Source organism: Onychostruthus taczanowskii, unplaced genomic scaffold (assembly GCF_017590055.1).
Source record: "Onychostruthus taczanowskii isolate IOZ18803 unplaced genomic scaffold, ASM1759005v1 scaffold82, whole genome shotgun sequence".
Lineage (NCBI taxonomy): Eukaryota > Metazoa > Chordata > Aves > Passeriformes > Passeridae > Onychostruthus > Onychostruthus taczanowskii.
Genome location: NW_024506112.1, coordinates 1,706,725 through 1,731,420, shown reverse-complemented (window position 1 = coordinate 1,731,420; position 24,696 = coordinate 1,706,725). Strand labels below are relative to the sequence as shown.

The 24,696-nt window shown below is 40.8% G+C and overlaps 2 protein-coding genes across 5 annotated transcripts in view; one reads left to right on the top strand and one right to left on the bottom strand.

Annotated features, from left to right (window-relative positions):
• Positions 1 to 24,696, top strand: part of HPGDS (hematopoietic prostaglandin D synthase) — a 29,540-nt gene that overhangs the window by 429 nt on the left and 4,415 nt on the right. For 2 of the 4 annotated variants that reach the window (XM_041424461.1, XM_041424459.1), the window contains exons 2-3: positions 12,093 to 12,236; positions 22,805 to 22,897. In XM_041424461.1, coding sequence (XP_041280395.1) covers positions 12,104 to 12,236; positions 22,805 to 22,897 — 226 coding nt within the window. In that variant the 5' untranslated portion in view covers positions 12,093 to 12,103. The remainder of the gene's footprint in view (positions 1 to 12,092; positions 12,237 to 22,804; positions 22,898 to 24,696) is intronic. The other 2 variants (XM_041424458.1, XM_041424460.1) reach the window with 1 other exon arrangement.
• The window catches only part of LOC121346552 (melanopsin-like), a 94,550-nt gene that overhangs the window by 66,618 nt on the left and 3,236 nt on the right, over positions 1 to 24,696 (bottom strand). The window contains exons 2-6 of the mRNA XM_041424452.1: positions 12,456 to 12,640; positions 8,750 to 8,854; positions 7,419 to 7,733; positions 7,190 to 7,325; positions 5,738 to 5,866 (exon numbers count right to left, since the gene is read on the bottom strand). The gene's annotated coding sequence lies outside the window, so the exon portion shown is untranslated. The remainder of the gene's footprint in view (positions 1 to 5,737; positions 5,867 to 7,189; positions 7,326 to 7,418; positions 7,734 to 8,749; positions 8,855 to 12,455; positions 12,641 to 24,696) is intronic.

Genomic DNA, 24,696 nt, shown 5'->3' with positions numbered 1-24,696 from the left:
CCTTAAGCTCTGCCTGCTGCATTTGGGACATCTGTAGGACCACGCGCACCGCTAAAACCAGACTTTGCTAAAATTGTGAGCTGCTTTTCCAGCGGCAAACAGGCAGGTCACTGGCGTCTTGTAGAACCGAGCAGCTCTTCCTCATCAGCGCCTTGCTCTGTCAGTGCTGAGCTACTTTGATAATCAGGCTGCGAGTCAGGGTACTTGTCGAGAAAAGGTCGCCTCATCAGCCAAGAAATCAGAGGGAGGAGGCTCTGGGAATTCTGCAGGGAGCTCTTAGTAAGTGAAAATCCATTAAAAACCAATATTCCATTAGATGTAAAGGCTGACTAAAATGTCTTCACTTACATAACCAAGCTAAATCTAGGCTAATGTGAGAAAAATTAGATTAATTTTAAGCAGCACCAACCAATTATTCCAGGTAATTTTTGTGCACTTTTCTGTTCATTTTTCAAATTCCTGTGTTCTAAATCAATGGATTAACCTACTCTGGTCCTAATTCCCACAGTCATTCTATAAAGTAAAAATCTCCTGCCTCTGACTCCACTCACTCAATTTTTCTCCTTATCAAAGTCAGAGTTTTTTTTGTTATTTGTCTTTTACTTCAAAATGACACTCCAAGTAGCCATTGAGGACTTTTTTTTCTTTAACTGCCACTATATACATAATCCTCCCACACATATTTCCTCTGTTAAAAGCCGTCTCTTGTTCCCTGTTCATTTCAGACTATCCAAGCAAACAAACCGTAGCTATAAAAGTATCTTTCCTGGGCTTCTGTACTCCTTACAACTGTTTGTAAACACAAGTACTTTTATACTCAAAATTTGCAACGTTTGTAAAGAAAAAAAGACACAGAGGTCTTTTTTAAGTTTACTTTTTTCATTCTTTTGTTTTATTTAATCCAAAATAGAATCCACCTCTCCCTAAAAATGTGCACATTGTGTAAATTACTCCCTGCTGCAGATGCACCCATGCCCAGGCACACAGTCAAATCTGTTTGTATAGAAATAAGACGGAAGCTCTCCAGATTTTAAACTGAAAATATACACAAAGTAATTCTTACAAGAGTTCTGGGTTCCTGCACGAGCAAGCATGTTACCCAGTGCAGCACACTCTTGTGCCACTGCCCAACATGCTCTCCTGCTCTAAGCTGTTATGTTTGCTCATAACATTTCTCATTGCTGTCTGTCCCACCTTATCCTGAGCAGCTGGAAAGCAGAAGCAGTTGAAGCTGATGCTCATTTTCAAAACATCCTTGACCAAAATCTCACCAGAAAGTAATTACACTGCCCAGGAGCCACTGACAGGGCTGGCATTGGGCTAGCAGGGGGCACAGGAAGCTATGCTCATTCACACCTGCTGGAGCCTTTTCATATATGCTGCAAATCTCAAACAGGTGATTTTTTTTTAACCCATTTTGCAGTCCAAGAAGCATGAGAAAAAAGAAAGAAGTTAGCCAAATCCAATGCATACATTTCAAAGTGCCACCACTTTGAAGAACTTTGTCTAATCTTGAGGCAATCTGCTTAAACTTACATAAAACAAGCCACAACAATGAACTGAAAAAAACTGAAATGCCTGCTTTTGAATCTCTTTAGAAGTAACTAAAAATATTGCTGGAATGATTTAGTAAATAAGCAAGAGATGGAAAAAGAGAGAAAACAAGGTCATTCCATGATACCAGGCAGAGTGTACTATGCTTTGTATTTGTAGCAGATGCAAAGAGGGCAGGCAAACAAAGGTTTAAGCTGTCTCACAAGCTTAGTTTAGTTGATGTATGACAAAAAAGAATGTGTGATTTGTAACTGCATGTCTCAGCCAAAGGACCATTTTCTGTGCCAGGCACAGAGCAATTGGGACTGCCCCAGAGCCAGACTATCTGCAGTTTCCATGAGAAACTGGCAGCAAACTGCCTCTCACAAAGTACTTTCTGCTTAAGTGTAGGAACACACAGGTTAGGGTTTTACATACTGAGCAGTTTTTTGCTGTAACTCAAGAGTCCTGCACGTTTCTCTCTTATGGCTAAATTTGGGTGGTCCCCAGGCTTCTGGCTGGGTGTTGCTCAGAGCTGTAGGTCCACATTTGGCATCGCTGGTCCTCTCAAGGAGACTGGCAATGCCTGAAGAACACTTTAGCAAGGTTCTGGGTCTCCTCAGCCTCACTCTGGCTAAGAAAAGAATTTCAAAATATCTGAAAATACTTGAGATCTGTGCCCCAGCCCACTGTACTGATGCCTCTTGGGCACAGTGATCTGTGCCAGACACTGCAGCGCAGAGCAGGAGGACACCAGGAATTTGTGACCAGGGCACGTAGTGGGTGGTACTGGAGAATTCTGCAAAGTGAATAAAAACCATTCCCAGTCAAACCTGTACTTGCTACAGGGGTCATATACAGTGCTTAAAATCTAATTCTTTCATGCCTATAATTTTGGGGTGTTTTTAGCAAATTATACAGTAGATTGACGACATGCAACAGGTCAAGAGCAAAGTAGTTTAGACATTCAGGGGGAAGGATTTGGTGTTGTACTCCCCCTTGCACTTATACACGCACTCACACCCACACATGTCTGGGAAAGAAAAAAAAGACCACTTTTTCACATCCAAGGAAAGCTGCTAGGTGGCCAAGACAGTTGTTTTACAAAATTTTGTGCTGGACAGGCTTGAGAGATCAGAAAATGGACATGATTCATCCTGGCAAAAAGCAGCTGGCTTTGGAGAGCCAGCTAAACAATACAGAGCTACACTGCTCACAACTGAGCTCTGAGCTTTGTAGGAATATTATTAGGTCATGCTGATTCATCTGAAGAGTGCAGAGAGAGATGCAAGGCATGAATTTTACAGCAATGACATGGGGTTGGCAGGCATTAAGATTATTTAGGCTTTTGTTCTACCACAAAATGCTTCTGGGAATTCTTGAAACAGCTGATGTGGAAATAAGAGACTTAAGTAGTTTTTCCTGAGAAAGGATTCTAACCACTTCTTTGTATCTTTACCAACATCTCTTGCAATTTTATTTACCAGTATTTAATGGTCTTGAGTATGCAATTTATTAACCTAAAAGAGGCTGCACAAAACAATTTCAAACGTTCTCTATGTAAAACTGGGACCAAGTATCTACTTGGCAGATAAATCCAAAGTTTGAGGATCAGACAGAAAGCATAGTCACCCACAGATGCTCAGGCCCTAAAGGGAAGGGTGTGGCAAGCCAGGCAGACTGAGGACACGCTGCTGAGGTGGCTGAGCAAAGCCCTGTCCGTCACCACTTCCCTGCCTCCTTAATCTTGCTGACATGTGAGAGTTCCCTCATTCACTTCAGTTGAAACAGGGTGAACGTCAGATATCTGAATTAATTAGGATCAGTTTGATTGCAGTTGCCTGAGGGGCAATCACAAATTCAGCTCAGGGAAGCCCAGTGGGGTCTGGCATTCTCCTTCAACCAGTCTTGACAGTGGACACCCATCTGCCCATTCATGCTGGACTCCCACTTAGAAAAAAAAAAAAAAAAAACCCTTTCATATCTTTCTAATCTCCCTCTTTTACTGATACATTGTGTTTATTTAAAAGAAAAATCAGCAAAAAACCAAGGGGTTTTTTTTCCTGTGTTCTTGAAGGATTTTTTTGAGTTGTGGTTTTCCACACCAGCAAATCCAGCCTGAAGCTTCCTCGGAGAAATAATTGCTTTAAGATCTCCTACAGCTCCTTTTTTTTTTTTTTTTTTTTTTTTTTTTTTTTTGTTTTAAGTCCACATATTGATAGGTCAGGCTTTGCTCAGACAGTAGAGTTTTACTCATCAGATCACTTAAAATAATTATAACCATTAGTGCTACTCAATACTCTTACAGTAATGCCTTAAAACCTCGTCTCATGTTAGGATGCTGATTTCCCTCACAGGTCACAAATAAGCAGCACAGCAGGTGAATGCACATGCAAAATCCTTCTAAAAAAGAATTTAAATCTATATTATGCTCTAAGTGATCCAGCTATGTAACCTTCAAAATCATGCTAAGGAGTATCCATTATAGTTGGAATTTGTTATTTCAAAACTTGACCCTACATGAAATTCCATAAACATTTACTTCAGATGATTTGTGTATTAAACAGAAAAGGATACACAGATTTTTTGCTCTTTTCTTTCCAAGGTCCGGATTGCTATCTGGCTTAGAAGTATAAGATACCAATTCCATGTGCTTATTTTCTATGATTGGACTAGAGTGGGAAAAGAGACCATCAATTTTCAGAAAGAGAGCCTATGTCAGACTGAGAGCTGACAGCTAATAGAACTACTTAGAGGTTTTAATTTTATCTTCTGTCAAAACAGACTGCTGTGGAAATCTTCCATTGGAAGACTTGCAGTCTTCCATCAATCTGCCAATATTCTCTAATCCTTCTCCCCAAGAGGATGGGCAGAAAATTTCTTATTCTCTGTGCTAAAAAAAAGACCTAATAAAAACATCTTTTGCAGGAAAAAAAAAAAAACCCCCACAACAAAAAACAAAACAAACAAACACCCAAAAAACAAAACTAAACAAAAACCAACCCAAATTATTAAATCAGCACTATTCTTGGTTTTCAAAGGCTGAAAATATCTCTTAAGTTGCTAATATTTTTTCACTCAAAAAAATTGAAGACATTCCTGCAGCAACCAGTTTGATCAGTAACCAGGAGGAGTGCAGCACCACACCTGCAGGAAGGGCAAGACTGCTTCTCAAATGGTTTCTGCCTTTTCAACATTGCTCAAACGGGATAATGTAAACAATTATGCCTTTCCCCAAAACTTCAACTGTTATCATGGTTAAATAAAAAAGGAAGAAATACTGCACATGAATATTTTTATCTTTCCTCCATTGTGCACTTTATAAAGTTACAGCTGTGGAAGCTTTGCTTTACTTGTCTCATACAGTAACTATTTTTTGTCTCTCTGGTTCCTTCCTCTGAAATGTGAAAATTTAAACAAATAAAGGCAGAAAGACTCACTTGGACAGCTAAAACATAATTTTAAAACTGAGGAGGGAGAAAGCTCCTTGAATGCTCAGCTCTCCAGTCACAGGGATGAGGAATTCACATATATGACAAGGACAATAAGCAAAGATGGACAAAATTGAACTTATTATTCCTAATGTTTCTGAGGTAAAACAGGACAGACTAAGTCTCTTTCCTGGTTAAAGATTTTTCTTCCTACTCTGTAAGTAACACAACTCCCCCCAATCCCTAAGGAACAGAACCAAAAATCCATGCTTATTTGGAGAACTCCTGAGATGACAGCCTAAGAATGATTGCTCCTTTAATGTGCAAAGATTCTTTTGTCTGTATATGCAGATACCCAGCCACCTTCTCAACTTTTCTAATTTGAGTGTCCTAGCTGACATGAGCACTACTTGTGCTCATGGCCCTGTCACTGGGAGTAAGGGAGACAAGGAAGAATCTTCCCTCTGAAATCCCAGTGTTGCCATTAATGGAAAACATTCAGCTGACACTAATTTACTAATTCACTAAAATGCTTTTAAGACTTCAGACTGCGTAGTGGCAGAAATATATGAGTAAATATAAGAATTGGGTGAAATTGCAGTGCCCCATCCACCCCTGTAGGACATCCAAATCAGGTTGTTTGGTTTACATCTGCTTCAAAACTTCCTTGATTTTTCAGGCTAACTTTGCGGAAAAATGTCAAAGAAACAGCAAATGCTTTGAAGACAGCACTAGAAAAAAAACCAAAGAAAAATGTCTGCAAATCTTCTCACCTTAGCATAGAGTAGTGCTTAGGGAGGACACAAACTTCAATTCACATGTCATAAAGCAAGATTCTTCTTGGCAGAGAGATACCTGTAGGCTTACATGAGTGAAAGCTGATTTGTTGTTATACTTTCATCCTGCAAAGTAATGAAAATGGAATATATAATCAGCTCCAGCAACTCAAGCACTCTGAATCGTTACAAAAGGTTAATCTTACAATAAAAGCACTCTGAATTGTTATAAAAGCTTAATCTTACAATAAAATTAAGAGGTATCCATTGACTGAATCATCACTCCTGAATCGTTGTCATGCTGTGGTTGCAATTCAAAAGAGGACAGTGACATGTGGCAGACAAAGACGTGCACCTTCCCCTTCTATGGCAGGCCCACAGTGAGGGCAGCATTGTGTCAGGCACTAATTGTGGCACTTTCCATAAGTGACTCCTAAATTAATGAAGAACCCTCATGCTGAATGAATATAAACACAGTGCAGTGCATCATCTTTTCCAGGCACACAGTTCAAGTCCCAACTTTTAAAAACACCCAGATGAACCTGACCTCAACCCTACTGGTCTTGCTTCCTGGAGGGAACAGCTGCGCTCTTTTACATCCTCTAACGTTAATGCAACCTTCAGACTAGAAAACCCTTAATTTCTTGCAGTACAAAGTACAGTTAAAGGGGACTTTGCACTACAAGGCCCTTTGCCAGGCTTTGGATACACGTCAACACACAGCTCAGCTTAGCTGGTTTTTCCCCCTCTTCATCCGCAGCTCAGGGAAAGCTCTTTGCTGACTGTCATCTCAAATACTAACAACGCTGTACAGGAAAATGTAATCATATGTTACCTTATTTCAAAATATTTTCTCTGAATTCACACATTGAGTACCTGCCATTGTCGTGTTCCACTGCAAAGGAGTAACTGAGGGATTAATTTGAACAGATTTCTCGGTGTAAATAAAGCACAAGCATGGGAAATATTATATCTGAGAAGTGTTTATCGGTAAAGAAAGATGCGTTCCTACCAAAGGAGGATAAAAAAGGGAACAGAGAGGCAGGGTAGACCACGTGGCTGAGGCAGGGCAAGCAGAACAGCAGGGCAGAATGAGCCAAACCTCCAGACAAGCCTCCCACTCTCCTAGAAATTGAGACAGCGGGTCCTGGACATGGCGCAGTTAACTGCGTTTATGCACTAAGGCTCCTCCCGTAGTCCCATTGAGCACTGGCTAGTCAGGGAGGATTGTTCCCAGGCAGCAAGAGTTTCACCACCTGCAGCCCAATGGCGGGAGCTTTCTCTCCCCTGACTGACTGCCAGGCGAAGTCTCCCCACATCCAGAGCTTCCTGCCATTTTCTCAAGGCCTTGTCCATGCAGAGACCCTAAAATGGCGGTGGCCTCTGCCCCCTCACGTGTCCCAGCTGCCTCCTGCATATAGCATGCATTAAAACTCTGTAGTAATTTACCACCTGTGTCAAAAGATGGATTTGTAGCATAAAACCTGGACAATATTGAGGCATACTGCCAGGTGAATCCCACCAGAGCTTCCTTCCATTTTCTGAGGGCGTTGTCTGCTTAAAGACTCTAAAATGGCAGCGGTCTCTGTTGAGGCATAAACAAAAGTTAATTGGTTCTTCACATGCATCCAGGTTTTGGTGCCTTTTACCAGTCTGAAGAATATTTTCTTGGTATTACCTTGAGGGCAGGATTTTCCAAAAGAGAGATGAAACACCATTCCACTAGAGAGCCCAGCAGAGTTTTGGTGCTTTATTTTGCTGAGGCTGGGCACGCAGGATCAAATGCTGGCTAGCAGAGGCTGCGTGCTCCGGGTACAAAGATGAAAATCATCCTGAGCAGTGCCCAGTCTGCCAGTGCTTTTTCTCCTCTGTACTGCTGGTATCTGAAACTCAGTATTTCAGTCCCCAGAAAATGCTGGTTCCTTGGGGGATTCTGTTTTTAAACTCTAGTCTTGCTTGAAGTTTTCAGATAGATTGCTCAGTCCTGCTTCAACTGGAATAAAAGCATCCCAAGTTCATCAGGAATTACAGTATCTCCTTAAAGCCAAAAACAATTTTAAATAATTTGAAATCTGTCATAAAATTTTTAGACACTTGTAACTCCACCATGATTTTTTGACCCATAAGTATAATGGTGGATGCCAACTTTACACACATTTGACATTCTGTCAGATTTCCCATTTGATTTTGTCACTGGGTGGCTCCAAGACTGAATTTAATCATGAGATCCATTAATCTTCTGTTTAAAGGTATGTTAAAGCCAGTTAAGCTGGCTTCCAGAAAGTCACGGAGGAAAGCTGGAAAATCAGCTAAGCGGGTCAACAACCCGAAAGTATTAAAGCTAATTTAATAGTAACTTTAAAGCTGTTGAGTTCATGGCTTTGAAAGCTGTATGCAGTGAAACTGGGACTGAAGTGTCAGGAAAATCCACAAATGCTAGAGGTTTGTGTCCAAAAAGGAGACACAGGAATAAATAAATTTTATTTGAATAAAGTTGCAGGACTTTATTCAAATAAAGGGAGAGATTCCAGTGGGTTTTCTCTCTCGAGGTTTCGGAGGACACAGCCTCCTTTGATCCTAAACTCCCAGCCACATGTTGCCCTCCTCCTTTTCCCACTGGCTGTGGCACTATGTACAGCCACATATGCCCCCTTGAACCTACTATTTTTCCCCAGAGTTCCCAGACTCAAGCTTGTGCAGACACCTGTCTGTTTCAGGGACCAAGCTGCCTGGGCTCAGCAACCAACCTGCAGCCCAGAGTCAGTAGAGACATTAAGATCCATTTCAAAGGCTTTAACACCCACATCTTCATCAAATTGTGTGTAAAGACATCAGCTTCCCTCTCAGAAGTTCTGTTAGCATAGGACAGGGCAGGTGTACAGGGCTGTCCCAGCCATGTATTCATCAGAATAGAAATTGGAAAAATACTGGTGAGGTGGCAGGTTTATTGGTGGAAGGTAAATCACCCCCTCCTGCTTTTATACACACCTGGCTTTGCAATGAACTCACCTGAACAGATTTAATAGCATTAAGAAGGTGGCTAAATGCCTGCAAGTCTGGGCACTGAGGTCCACCCACCACCACCATCTTTCAGTGTTTTAAGCCATAAATAACCTAAAAAAAGAGAAACTATTTTAGATAAAGATTTTCCTGCTTTCCACCTCCAAAACACCCCCAAGATCTTCACCCCAAAAACCAACTCAAAGACATCAAATAGATCTTTTTTCCCGTAGAAATGACATTTTTCAATAATTCAGTAATTCTGGATGGTTTAAATGGTTTTAATTTGTTCCTCATGTTCCTCTTCTTTATAAAACACACTGGGGAAATGAGGGAGAGGAGGACAAGGAAAAAAAACCCTAAGAGCTTAACTTGTATGTTTGGCAAAAAGCTATTTTGAACACAACAATTTCTTTCATTTAGAAACTTATCTGTAATTGTTTAGGAAGCACTACTCCTGACATTTCACAGTAAATATAAATAAAAAATAAAACCTACAAATATTTATGAAAACACATTTACAGTAAACCTATAAAGGCTTTTAAAATGTCACGTATTTTTGGTAAACTCCTTGTGGAGTTGGTTTTAGTTTTGTTTTTATTATTGCTCATGGATGGAAAAAAAATCATAAGCTTAAAAGTGCATCGCCACTACAAATAGTTGATTACTCCTTATGGTGTGTTCATTAGAAGTTTGTTTAGCTTTGCTTTAGACAACTCAAACAATAGCTTCCCCTGCTTCCTTGACAGACCAAACTATTCCACTGTCTATCACAACAGGCAGAGAGACTTGCTAATCATCAGCCAAAATTCCCAATTCTTTACATCACTTCACTACTCCTGGCTGGACATGCCTTTGTGTACAGAGAGCTCCCAGTGTAAGCATTAGGTTCTTCCAACACACTCACCTATTGGAATGTTCAGGCCTCCGCTATCTCCAGCCCTCTCTCTGTGTAGCTGTCTGCTCCCTCATGACTGCACCTTAAAAATCTACTATTCTTCTGCTTTTAAATGCCTTCCAGCTGCCAGCAGCTATTTGCTAACAGAGGGCTGAGTGGGCTAGAGGCAGCCAGGAAACCAGAGCCACGTGTGAGTGGTGTAGCAAGTCCAGGGCATTGGGACTGCTACAGGTGTTTAGGGAAAAAACTCTATGGACACTCCTAAAGGAGGGAAACAGACACTAAATCAGACTAAATCAGTAGCATTTACTTGTCTCTAAAAACGTGAAAATTAAGACTCAAGGTTTGGGTTTTTTTACCTTTGGTTCCTGAATCACTGTCATGAATCTCAGATAACACATGCCCTTTTAAAAATGCCATTCCTAGCTCTCAAATGACAGCATCAAATCAGAAGCAGGGAGAAAAGGGAAGAAAATCCTGCTGTGATCTCATTCTCTCTTCTTACATTAACTTTCTAGACACATAACCTGAATTCATAGTATATAATAGTATGTTATTTAATCATATATGCCATAGAGCATACCAAGTAATAAATCTGGGTATAAAATTTGAAAATTGAGTAGCCAACCTCTGTCACTTACCTAAAACTTGCTTGAATAAAGGTGGGTTTGTCAAAATTTCTCTCTTTAGAGAAAGAAGGGGTTGCACCTGTAATCTGCGAGCTGCCTTTGCCAAGCAGCAGACAAATGTGTTTTCCCTTAATTAACACATGTAAAAAAACTAATCACATCCTGATGCAACTCATTTCACCTGGAGCCTCTCACTTTTATACCGTGCAAAGGAACACACTTGATGTAATAATTGTAATGGAATTTCTGTTTGGAAGCACTTGTAGATATCTCCATTGGTAATTTTCCAGCTCTGTTCCTGCTTCTCTGCTAGGCCATTTGACATAAGTCTCCATTCACTAATAATGTGAATCTCCATTCACTAATAATTCACTTCTGAGCCTGCTGTGTGCTGTAGGGCAGCAGAAAACTTTTACAATTAATTAAGCAGTCTCTAATGTGCTCATTTGCCTTTTTTTTTTTTGTTGTTTGTTTGTTTGTTTTTGGGGTTTTTTTTTTGTTTTGTTTTGTTTGGGTTTTCTTTTTGCTTTTGCTACTCTGAAGACAGAAGGTATATGTTTTGAGTTTAGAGGAGCAAGTGGCAAAAGCAGTTTGCTCTTTCTGGTGTGAGTTAAGTGTAAGCTTTTCTGTTTCTGAATGAAGATCTTCCCTGTCTAAAGCAAAAGCTGATGATGTATTTCCTCAAGCACATGTTTTCAAGGCAAGATGACTAAAGGGGGTTTGATGGTGAGATTATATGGTAGTACTTGTGCATGAAAAAAAGAAAAAAAAAAGTTCCCTTTCTGTCCTGGTGCAGATGATCTGTGTTCTGGGCTTTCTTACAAACCCTCTGAATGTGATGCATATAAAAGAATGGTAAATGCAATGTCTACTTCAAGGCAAAAATGAGAAAGGGTTTTGCTTTGGGTGAGGAGGCAGATGGTTGTTTTACTATCCTTTCTCCAGCACACTCAAATCTCCGCTGAGCTCTTTTATGAAAGTGCTATGTGTAAATTATTACCTTTGGTTTAAAGCAACCTTATCTGTTCACCTTTCTGTACCATCCTTGCTACACAATCAAACCCTCAAATACTATGTTTTGTTGCCTGTTACCCTGGGAAACAAACAGAACGTTCCTGTAACATGACTCCTAACTAGGACGGAAGGGAAAAAAATAAATCACATGAAAACTTAAAAAAATAATTTCAAGTTTTCTTTTGGCTTCAGTACAAAAACTGAAAATTCAATGATGATTTTCTCAAAACAACACTGTAACCTAGTTTCCATAGCAGATTTTTCTTCTAAAATAACTTTGGGCAATTGCTTATACAACTTGGGTAATAATTGATGCAAAGAATCACAAGAGTTTGGTAATTCAAATGATTTGGTCTTGGATGAAGGTCTGCATAAGCAATAGAGGCTGAGCAGGGCAGGTCTGAACAAAATTGCTGCTCGAGATAACAACTGTCTTCTGATAAAGAAGAAGAAAACCAAACCAAAAATCACTTTAGAGATGGCCTGAGTTTGGAGTGACAAGAGAAATAAATGAAAGCTGAAACTTCGTATTACATCTGGAAAAAAAAAAAATCAAGTCAGCTTTCAAGAGTCACTCAAGGAGGAACCGCAGGTTCAGCTGTCTGCCCACGTCTGCGTGTGCTGTGGCTGACAAATGCGGAACAAGAAGGTGTGAGCAATGCAACAATTGCAAAGTGCAACGCACCAGGGCTTGGTGTAATATTTCCTCTGCACTGTACAAGCATGTCTGTCAAAACCAAGCAGACAGAGTGGTTTTGTAAAAAAGGAGTTGAGTTAACCCTGTCTGAAGCAGCTGTGTCTCCCCTCCCAGCAGGGTCCAGCATGCCACAGTACAAGCTCACCTACTTCAACCTGCGGGGACGGGCAGAGATCAGCCGCTACCTCTTTGCCTATTCGGGCAAGAAGTACGAAGACCACAGGATAGAAGCAGCAGACTGGCCCAAAATAAAGCCAAGTGAGTAGCATGAGTTCTTATAGCCAAAGCTCCACTGGAAATGCTGGCAAAAAGAAAAGCAATTGAAGAGGTACCTGTATGTTTTGTGACCGGAAGTACACTTGACTTCTGGCTTTAGTTAAGCCTGTGCAAGTTTTAAGGTGAGACAGCCAAAATGTCATTGCTGATGCTCTCACAGGAGACCGGGTCCAAACGTTCAGACAGTCTGAAGTGCCTTACCTGCTGTCATCCATCTGGGCTTTTACTCCTTATCAGTTCAGTACTCTAAAGATAATCAAATGAGGGCTGATCTCAGCTTCTGTGGATAATTTGATCTCAAAGACCACCTCAGCCGTCACCCTGGGTTTAGAAAGCCAGATTGGAGAGAAGGGTCAGGAAAGACAGTCCTTTGCAACCTGAAAGGTCTTCAGAGAGGAAAAGTGATGAGAAAACAAAGTCAATTGATATAGCAAAGAAAAAAAACAAAAGGATCAAAAGAGGTACTAGAAAATAATTGTTCCTAAGAATAAGCCCTTCCAACCCTTCCAAAAGTACCCTTCAGGCTATTGTACCCCATTCATTTAATGTCTTTTAGTTTAAATAACCTCTTCTCAGCCCTTAAAGGTATTTGTTACTTCTGTTATTAAATTAGCCTTAGTTCAAGTGAAACAGATCTTGAGTTTGAACACTCTGGGTAGGAAATAGATGTCTTCATTTCATGTATTAGGCTTGTGTTGGCTACATGGGCTATGACTTTTCACATCCAGAATGAAGAATAATGGCTTACATTTGGGGAAAAGACACAACCAACTTCTATTAATGAAGCAATGTTTCTTGATAAACTTTCACACCATTTAATAAGCTCAGTCCACAAGCTACCAAATTTTTCTAGGGTACAGATTTTGTAGGTTTGGCCTTTCCTGTTTGCGGTGACTAGAATGATAAACACTCAAACAGAGCTGTAATCCAAGTGGCAGTTGAAGGCTTCAGTGGTGGTCAAGTATAGAAAACACTGGCAAAAATCCACAGAGAAGAATAAAAAGCAGTGGAACAGGGACACTTTCAGCTAGGGATGACTGACTTTGGAAATCTTTTTGTTATAAGAGCTTAAGCCAGTTGACCACGTGGTGTAGCTTATTTCTCTTTCACTGCAGTTCTCAGGAAGCAGGGTAGAAACTAAAGGTGAGATTAAGAATTCAGATGACCTGATGTAAGCACTGCAAAGGCTTTTCATGCTTAATTACACACATATTCACACATATGCACACTCACTTTTGTCCTGAAACAAGGCTGAGAGTATAAGGAAAGTATGTTTTTATGTGGCATTTCCTATATTGATGAAGTAAGACAAATTAAAAAGACAAAGGATAATTAGTCACTTAAAGGATGCAGAGGCATTCTAGATGAAGATGTTCTAACAGCAGACCTACCATGCAAGGTAAAAGCATTGCATCACTCTTTGAATATTGTTGATGATCCCAATGTCTGAGCAGTGCAAGAAACAATCTGCTGAGAAGAACAGGAAACTTCTTCCTGTGCTTTTCTTCAGTGCTCACTCACTCCCAGTGGAGCTTTATGTGTATAGGACATGTGTACAGTAAATGTGCAGCTGCAGCAACTAAGTATTCTTCTTCCCTAAGTATTTTTTTTATCTTGCTTCATCATATTTGAAGCTTTTGTTTTGAATCATGTTGTATTTGCAGACTGCAGTCAAAACTGGTTCCAGATCTTTCATAGGCAAGTGGGTAAAGGCAAACATGATATTATGCAAGTGTACATAGCTATTTGTCTGGTATTTCTTAATCTCACCTCAGTATGTAATTATGTAATTAGTTCAATTAATATGACCAATTTTACTGATTTTTGAAGGCTGCAAAATAAACTGCAAACTAAATTGCATTACTTTAACTGCTGTTATATCAAATACAGCTGTAATTCCCTTTACCATTGCTAAACATTTACCACCCTTTGCTTTTCACCAGTGTGAGACTGACTGGAATCTGCTACTTTATTTCTCTTCTTTCTAAGGTAGACCCAGTTCAGGAAAAATAGGAGGAGGAAAAAACCTTTATTTGAAGGATCTGAATACAGATACAAATGAGAGTTGTGCAGAAGAATTCTCAGCAGAGCGAACAATGCCTATGTATATGCAGTGGGTTGGATGGATCTCCTCATTTCACATTTACTTTTGAGCACAGCAGTAGTTTAACTTTTTGGGCAAGAATCCTGTTACCCGGTGCTTTTTCCTCATCAAACTGTGTCTCTGTGGAGGGAGCTGAGGCTCATTTTGAAAACTCAGCATAGCAGAGAATGCAAGGCTTGTTTTCTATAGGGCAGATGCTGTATGCAACACTTAGAGTGTGAAGGCACACAAAACCTGTACAAACCTACTCCCTCTCCAGGAGACAGCCATTTCTTGTGTTGAGTCACAGCCTGCAAAGTCAAGCTTTAGGTGCCCTAGGGCAGATTGGGGTGCTGGCTATTGGTCTTGTTGAACACTTACTGCTGTTTGTTCCAAAGCCTTGTTGCTACCTTTGATTCAGTGTTTTTCTGAATGATTTGCCTGTGGGAGAACATTTTGTCTGGAGATCCTGTGAGTAACCATGAGAAATGCCTCACAAAGGAGGAGGAGATAGTCATCAGGTGATCTCCAAACAATTTCCTCAAGCAGCATTACATTTTTATGCATGCAAAAGACTTGTGTTTTGATTAGCAAACCTCTTAATTGCTTGTTTTCTGCAATGTGCGTGTCAGTGGTGGCAGATGGCACCTTACTTTGGTGCTAGAGCTAGGGTTCAGGAAGATTTGAAGAGCAAAGTTTTAGCCTGCTGCCATAAGATAAAGTAAACAGCACTTTCAGATATGCACCCAGCTATTTCCTTGTAGGTGTATGTTTTCCTGGTCAGTTAGCAGATACAATCCTGTTACCATCCACTGAGTGACTGACTGGGTGTCTACAGATGCCTGAAATTCAAAGAACTCTTAAACCAGTATGAATTTTGCGCAGATGACTTTACAAATCTTAGAGCAGCAGCACCCAAATTTTACTAAACTTCTTATCTGCCATGGAATTTCATCTAGAGCTCAGTTATAAAGGCTGCTGTGAAAAACCATTACACAGAGAAAATGAAAAATACTAATTAACCCTTGGTAAGCCTGTCAGCAAACTTTTCAGAGCACAGAAAGAGAAACTAAAGTTCCCAAAAGTTAATGACTTCTCCATTATGTGTTAATGCAGCAGATGGAGTTACAAAGTGTGTAGTTTAGGATTTCTAGGGTGTCTCCACTCCCAGTGTTCTTGTGGTAATGGTGCTGCAGCTGCACATTTACACACATCCTGTACATATAAAGCTCCACTGGGAGGTTTGTGGAGTGAGCCCTGAAGAAAAGCAAAGGAAGAATTTTCCTGCATTGTTTCTTGCGCTCCTCAGACATCAGGATCATCAACAATATTCAAAAAGTGATGCAATGCTTTTACCTTGTGTGGTAGATCTGCTGTTAGAACATCTTGTTCTAGAATGTGAATGCCTCTGCACCCTTTAAGCGACTAATTATGCTTTGTCTTTTGGACAAGAGAACACTTCATGTTTCCTGAGCTAATAAGGAACAAAATTAAGAATTGAAGTTTGTTCAAGAGCACAAGGAGTCAGGAATCTGAATGAGGTCTGAGAGGATAGGTTTGCTTCAGCAGTTTTCTCAAAATTGAAATAAGGTTTTGCAAGAAATACCAAGCTGTCCAAATCATCATATCCTATAAACCAGGAAATACTGACATTATTCTGAGGAGAAGGCTTAGTTCTGTGAAACTGATGGGAAAACAGAAAATCTGTGCATAAAGAACAGCGAAGAAAGCCCACTTAGAAAGCAGACTTGCAGCTGCAGCAAGTTTAATTTTTGACCTGAACTGAAGAGTGTGGTGGGGTTTGTTGCTGGGTTCTTTTGGCATCTTTCATGTGGCTGCCACCAATAAGCTGCAATCCTAATGTACCTTCAGGCAAATAAATAAGTTCCTCCTGGAAACACTGTCCCACTTGATTTTTACACCTAGTGGTGCTTTTGTTGTGTTTGAAAGGGTGTCCTATTCTAACATAAGAACTTCTTATTTGGCTTATACACTCTGAAATTAACATTTCTATAACTCAACATTTGGTTTTTTTTTTTTTTTCCCTTCTGACACTAATCAGCTCATCTTTGGCAAATTTTACAGCTGATCATTTTGGGCAAGGAGTGCAGTTGAGAATATAAACCCATTTAAAGAGGCTAGTGTACAAGTAGTAGCATTGTCCTGCTTTAGCACAGAATTTTAAACAATAAATATCAAGCAGCAGCTTTCCCTAGTGCTTCACCGTATGTAAATCAATTATTTTAACAAGTAAACAAACTCATTCTCTACACTTCTTTTTGAACACACTCTGACTTGACCATGCCCCCATTTAAAGGGCAATCAATTCAAGATCTGCAACACGCTAGTACAAGATCTGTACTCCCACACAGTGGACTGCTCACAGAAAGCCCCTTTGCACTGACATAAGTCATGATCTAGCAGAAAATCCAGTGTCATGGTGAACTAAGTTACCACCACCTTCAGTATTAGGCTGGCAGGCAGCAACAGATTTTGATCTGTGGCTCCTTAAAGCAGTTTGAAGCAATGGCAATAACAGACTTTATAATCTTAGCAAAGGATGCTTCTCCTGCACTGATGGCCATAAACATCCCATCAACAGTTTAGGATGTGTAGAATGGTGCCTGAAAGGTCCTTAGGAAACCTGACGGACTAATGGCCCTGAAAATACTCCCAAGATAACAGATAAATCTTGAGAAGCACCTGGCACCAAACAAAAACTCCTCAGGAGAGCAGTTGCTTTGCTTCCTGAGCGACTTTCTGCTGTGTAGCTCCACTAAAATGTGTACATAGCTGTCTCTGGGTAAAAAGTAGGGCTTGGCAAGAGCTTCTAAAGAGAGCATGAGTTGTAATAAAACCAAACCTGGCTGAGATCAAATCACAGCATCGTCCCCATCATCCCTTTCTAGAAGATTCATATTCTAGCTGCCTCCAGCTCTGGGCCTACCATTTCCCAAGTGCCTTGCTCCTCTGTCACCATAAAAAAAAATACATATTGCATCTTCTAATAAGAAATACATAGAAAGTATCTATTTGTTTCTCATGATCCAATTTAAATATGAAGGGATAGGAAAAGCAGTTATGGTCAGTTTTCAAGGCAAAGGAGAACTTATTTTGGCACAGATATTGCAGTAAGGAACAGGTCTGTGACATTTATTTGCCCCCACATTTGACTAATCCAGCTGCCTTATTATGGAGCCAATTTAAGCTTGATTACCAAATGATTAATTGTTCAGCTTTTGAGCAATAATCAAGCACTTAAATACAGGCTGCATTGCATCAGAGCCATAGACTATTACAACGTGGGCAGAATGAGTCATGGGCAGGTCAGCTCGGGAAAAATGGGGGAACATGTTGGAAGGACAGAGCAGAAATGAGGAGAAGAATAATGGAGAAGTTAAGATCAGTGAAAATGGAAGAAAAGGGAAGGAGAGTTAAGAACTGTATCTGCATGGGGACGAAGAGCAGTGAGAAGCACAGCACCAGCAGCTGACCACCCTAGGTGCCAGGACTGGACAAAACTGCTCAGCTCTGTTGTGTTCCCTGACAGAGGAGCGGTCCCACAGCAGCACCCTCCACTGGGTCATGGCCAGGAGGATGAGTGAGGAGCTTTTGTTCAAAGGGAAGGCCTGAGCACCAGTGAGAGCCTACAGGCATGGCAGGATGCCAGCAGTCATCACAGCCCTTAGGGGCTTGATGGAGTGGAAATTAATTAAAGGGATGGTCTTGCTTTTAACACACATCATCTCCCCTACGCAGCATCCAGCAGAGACCTGTATAAACACCACAGTTCTCGTCACAAAAGCCAACCAAAATTAAAAGTTGTATGAAAAGGAATAAATCCAATTCCTAAACACTGTACAGATACTTTAGTGACATCTTCCTAAAATGACAAGAGAGACTGCAGGTCAGTCTGACGACTTGACCTCTGTCAAGGTTTTCTTCATGGCAAGTGTAGACGGTGCAGATTTCATTCCAGCATACGATGCAAAAAGCCAATAAGTAACCAACATAATATGAAAAAGAAGAACCTGCTGATAAAAGTTCAGTTTAAAGAAGAGTACAGGTTTAGTTATTCAGAAAGGAGGCTTTTTAAAAACCCTTTTCCTCTTTCAGTCTAAATTTGGAACACAAGCCTCCACCACGCTTTGTACTTCAGATGAGCGGCAAAGCAAGCGGGAACTAAATGGGAAAGGTCAACTTTTGTGCATGCCTGAGAAATGACACTGTTTGCATGGTGACAGCAATAGATTTTCCTGCTTTTCCTTCTCAAAATGTATTTGCTCATCTGGGAGTTGGAAATGTTGTAAGACAACATTGTTTTGAAAAACATGGAAAGCTCATCTGTATGGATACACAAGGGTTTAAACTGACATAAGTACCAAGCAGCCCCCACAACAACGAGGATGAGAGAAAAGCTAGCAAAGTGACACTCACATCCTTCCAGCCTGCACTACCTTAGCTTTACTGCTCAGCTGTAATTGCTCCCCAATGGATGGTGTTTCATGCCTTGCCCCTATGACCTTGATTCTACCCAAACATCTCTCACACAGCAGCTTTTCACTTTTTCATCTAAAGTAGGAGCCTGGCAGGAGCCACCCTACCTGCTCTGCTCATCTGCAGTCACACAAACCACATCTTTCACCAAAACTGAGAAAACTTCAGCAGGTTTAGTACCATGCTTATGCACACGGGGCATTTGGGCATCTCCTCCAACAGGTCAATGAGCAGAATTGTCCTAAAGCACCACAGGAGGTCAAAGCAATCCACAGAAGCCCATATTCCTGAGTCTAAGGGTAAGACAGCTTAAATCCATGTGCAGAGAGGTTTCTGTTTTGTTTGGAGCCCCTGAGAATATGGCCTAGGTGTGGTTTCTGCAACTGGCAAAGTTACTAGAGGCCACATCGAGGTCATTTGTCAAACCCCATCCTTATCTCCAGCAATCAAACGGTGTCCATCCAGTGTGAAGGCTCCTCACATCCTCCCTTAGGATGAGCTGTGTAACAAAAATCTACCCCTCTCTTCTCCAGTTGGATGAGGAAGACTCCAAGTTTCACAGAAAATGCATTCTTCCTTAAAACAGCCAAACTCAGACGTACCAAAAAAAAAAATCTTCTGGGAGAACTGTTGTTCTAAATTACAAAGCAAAAAGATACTTTAGAGCAGGTTCCAAAAAATTTTGGTCATTACTTGAATTTTAGGCAATAACATTTCAAAGGCAAAGATTATTTTTTCCTAAATATTTCCAGACTGAAAACACAGTTTGTAAGCTATTATACCTTCTCCTCAGATATAGAGGAGATGTTCTATAAATATTTTCTTCCCTCCTGACAAGTCTTTGTTATTTTCTTCTGCTGTAAAACAGCCTGAATATTTGCTGTACTTTCTGGTGCTCAAGAATAGCCTGCCCTGCACCCACAAAGAGACAACATATTTTTAAAATTATCTACACAGAACATGTGTACTTTCTTCATACCTCTTAGAATTGCGCTCATTTATAACGTATTAACTCAATTATCAAAAAAATCAGTGTATAATTATATACATGCACTATATCAGCTGGAAAAAAAATAAATCTATGTTTACATTAAATCCCAATTTTTCCCTGTTCTTGCTAAGAAAAAATTAAATAACATTTTGAATACACAAGAAAGGAAGGAACATCTACCATTTACCATCTGTTATCCTTTAAAGAGTCCATTGTTCAGTAATGATAGCAATAGATTTGCTGCCTCCTAACGAACAAACCCCAAGTCTCAATATAAATCAAAGTATAAATCCTTTTAGAGGTTATGGGATAACTAAATGAAGTCTGCTCTCATTTATTAATTTTGTAATTACATTAAGAGTCATGCAATTGTAGGTACACAAAACAAAGCTATCTTTGTATATTTTCAATTGCAAACTCAGTTTCTCTTTCAGAAAAGAATAACCAGGTCTTCAGGAAAGTAGCTCAGCACTGAGGAGGATGATCTTTGTAGACATTACTCATGTTTTCAGGGAATGAATAGCAATTGCCTTGAATTCAGAAATTACCAGATTCCTGAGAACTGACTACCACTCTGCCAGTCAGCTGACTTTGACACCTAATCCATGTTCCTTAACTGTTCAGAAAGGTGCTTCCCTCATTCAGTTGTAATCAAGGGTTTCTTTAAAAAAAAAAGAAAAGCCCTTAATAACAAACTGGCTTTAATTTTTCTTGTAGTGGCCCACAAAGTGAAACGTCAGTCAAAGCTGGGATTTATAGATGACTTCTGCTGTACGTAAACACAGCAGCAAAACTATCTGTGGGTTTCTGGATGAAGCAATCCCAGTCTCACAGTTTTCCAGCCTGAGCAGTGAGTGGCAGTGTGTTTTGACAGCTATTGCTACAGACTGGCTTAGTCATGCTGACCCTGCCAGAACTGCATCACCCCACAGCATTCCTCCTGGGGCCTCCAAAAGAGGCTGCTTAACTCCTTCATGGGGGGAGCTATTACCCCTGCTCTGGCTGCACTTCTGCTGTTTCCTGTTGGCAGGCACTGTTGCACATCCCTGCGTGGTCTGGGGGGACATGGAGCAGGCTGACCACACTGGCACATCCAGCAATCACACCTGCTCTCATCCCAGCTGCTTGTGCTGTCCTGAAAGATGTGCTTTACATAAGCAAACACTGTTCCACACCTCTGCTGCTTTGGAGCAGTGATGCTCAGGGCCCTGTGCCCTAACCCAGTGCGCAGAACCAAGGCTCTTCTCGTTTTCATAGCCAGAGAGCTTTCCTGTGAAGCATTCAGGGGATACAACTTGTCATCTCTCAGTGATTCTCAATGGAACGAAACATGGACTTGCCAGGACCTTGCTGCTCTCTGGATAATGAACATGGGAAGTCTTCTGTGCAACAAGTCTATTATTGCTTCAATTACAACCAGCAGAGCCTGCTTTCTCCTGGGGTACAGCAGCTAATGCTCATTGGACTCTCTTATTTCTGCTATTCATCAGCATCCAAATTCATACTGAATTTCCAGTGTGCTAAAACTTAAGGAAAAAAAGAAGGTGTCATGAGTACTGTGTTCAGATGCAGGGGAAAAAAACAAAAACAACAGAAAAAAGGCAGAGAGGAGTCCTGGATGTCTTGTGCCACTGCAAAATTCATGTTGCAGTTCAGGAGTTAACATCTAGGACCCGGTACCTAATGTGATTCACACACTGCATGCTAAACCACAGAGCAGTGTTCACCCTTTATGAAGCTGCCTTGCTAAACAGTTACAAATGCATAAGATTTCACTCACTATTGTCCCTTTTTCATTAAGAACTAAAAATGCTCATGGAATAGAGGTGTCATTCCAGCTGCCCTGTAAAGACAGCTCTCCTGGGTTTGAAAGAACTTTGCATGCTTCCAATGGTCAATGTTCTCACTTTTCCACTACCACCTTTTTACATCACAAGATACTCTTAAAATGGATATAAATCTTAATTATATAAAGTGTAATGCAGATGAAAATTGGGTACAAAGCATTTAGCTATGGTCAGCACTTGCGTTCATGTATTTGGAAACAGCATCCTTAGAAATGCAGAGATGTACAGTTCCCTCAGCACCAGGTTCCCACAAGCAGATTCTCACTGCCCTAAACACAACTCTTTTCCCCAAATTAAGCCTTTGCCTCAAGGTTCCAGTTCGATTTCATACCACACCAGCAGCTTCTCCAAAACACAGCAAAACAGCAGCCTGAGTTTCCATGTAACTATGAAACTAATAACAGAAAACTAAGACTGATTTCTTATCTCAAACTCTCTTACCGATATCCATGACGCCTGCTTAGTTGGTCTTTCCCTATACTTCAAGTCTGGAGGCTTCTTCTCCATAACTGGCAGAATTTTATTTTTTTTTTTAATGCAAACCACATCAGGTGAATTTGAATATCTTTTTAGGATTTGTAGTTCAGTGTGAAAGATATATTTGTCTCAGTGATGACTGCCAAGTGAAATGCCTTGTCATGATGTAAGTTCTGAAATTAATCACTTCTGAATTTACCTAGTTTCTTGCTTCATGTCCCAGCTGCATCCTGCACTATAAAATCTTCAGCAGTACTTTACTTAACCTTGGCGGTCACTTTCATGGGGAGGAAAAAGCAGGATAGAGAAGGAAAAACTGGAAAAACAAATATTCTCCTGAAAAGTTTCCCTATATAAAGAATTCTGGACATATAGGAGTACATTTGGCTTCTACAGCACGAAGCCAGGAAACAGGAAATGCAACTCCTGGTTTCTGTGCTATAGCTGCCTTCACACAGTGCAATCTGATTATATCCTTACCCTTTTTTATTTTTAGTCCATGCATTTCTCCACAGAAACAGTGTGAAACTGTTAAATGCTATAACGATGCATATCCTCTGAGTGGTAAAACTACAGCTGCCACAGACTCCCACTGCTAATGGCGATGATTTAACTTTTGGTTGTTTTTTTTTCCTTTTTTACTTTCTCCTCCAAGCTATCCCATTTGGCAAACTCCCTATTCTGGAAGTAGATGGAGTTGTCATCCACCAGAGCCTGGCGATGGCAAGATACCTTGCCAGAGAAACAGGTAATATATCTTTGACTATTTTCTTTCTCTCTTCTGAGCTTACATTTAATGTTCAGGTAAAAATACCTCCACAGTAAAACCAGAAACAAACCAACAGCTTGGCAAGCCTAACCACGCAGAAATCAACATCAGCGTGGCGAAAATGAAACCAGTGCCTGGGATTTGGGCTGACTTCTCCAGCCAGTACACCTTATCCACCTATCCCTGCATGACAGAAAGCACATACCTGTGGTTTCCCTAAGGCTGCCAGGGCAGTTTTCCCTAAAGCTCAACTTTGACCTGCCAGGCTAACCAGATGGATGACCAGGAGGAGGAGGTTTTGGAAGCATTGGAGATTATCACAACAGGCAGAGAATTCTGAAGCAGATTTAGGCAACAGTTCTGGGCTAGCAGAGAGATTAGAGATGTTGACATCACTTGGCATCCTTAAATACTTACATGCTGTGGAAATACACAACCAGTTAGATAAAATGATATGAGACTTAGTAATGCAAGTAATCAAAGAGAGTGGCCAGGCTTTGCTTTAGGTCAAAGAGCTGTCATTCAACACCATCTGCAAAATTGGTCTGGCTGCAGGCAGATGTGCCCATGGCATGCTGGGCATCAGCAAATTGAGGAGGGGGGCTGGGAAGCAAGTACTATCCTACTTTTTTTTTTACACTGTGAGCAAATGGATGTAGCCTGCCTTTCAAAATATCTCCCATTTTCTAACTGAAGAAGGAAGCAGAAGTTCATAGCATTATTCTTCACAACATATTTCAAGCATGTCTGCAGTACTCTGTTCTGGCCCATTTCCTTTAGCTTTGGTACAACCCACTCCTTGCAAGAGAGGAGAATGAGGAAAGCCCACCTGGTGATGAAAAACAGTGGGGAAGTCTGCCTTCCACCCAAGATTCCTCCCTCCCTGGCTCCTGTAGGGAGGCTGATCTGGAGCCAAGCTCCTTTTGCAGTCTGAAGTTCAGACTTTTTTTGATTGACTTGCACCAGTGACAATGGCTTGGGATCTGGAGCACATTCCGACCATGATGGGCTCTTCCCAGAATTAATCATGCTGAAAGCTACAGCAGGAAAAAAAGCCATGCATGGAAGGAAAAAGATATCTTTTCAACTTCATAGTGAAAACTTGCTAGTTCTGCCATTAAGGCTGCATACACATCACTAATCCTCTAAAATTAAGAAATGGCATTTTTAGGTGCCTGACACCAACAACTCATAGCTGAAGGATCACAGAACCTGAGGCCCAAGAGGAGAGGCACAGCCCTCACCTTCAAAAGCACAAAGTTTCAGTAAGGGAGATGACCTGACAGAGGTAGGGCATGCAGTCTGTGATCTGAGCCTGCACGGAGGTGAAAGCATAGGCACAGGTCTGTGAAGTGACAGCTAGGGAGAAGAAGCAGAGGCATGAAGAGAACTGCAGGAAAGCCAAGGAACTACAGGGGAGAAAAACAGATTTGTAAACAAGACAAAATTTGGTTGAAGTCCCTGATTACAATGAAAAATAAAAAGTATGTGGAATGTCATGAGAATGTTCTGAATGGGGCTGAGTGGGCAGGATATAGAGAAAGAGAAGGAAACTTTCACATGTGCGCTTTTGGAGAACGTGTTGACCAAAATGGAATACCAGGATGGGCAAAGATTAAAGGAACAGAATTTGTGCTGACCCTTGCTGAATGTCTGGTGGAAAGCAGAGATGATACAGAAACAATGTTCAGGCTGGAGGCTCAGGTAATGGATAGAACAACTCACTACCTTGGGTGGCTGTACAAGGTCAGAACTGGGAAAAAGCAAAGGTAGATAAG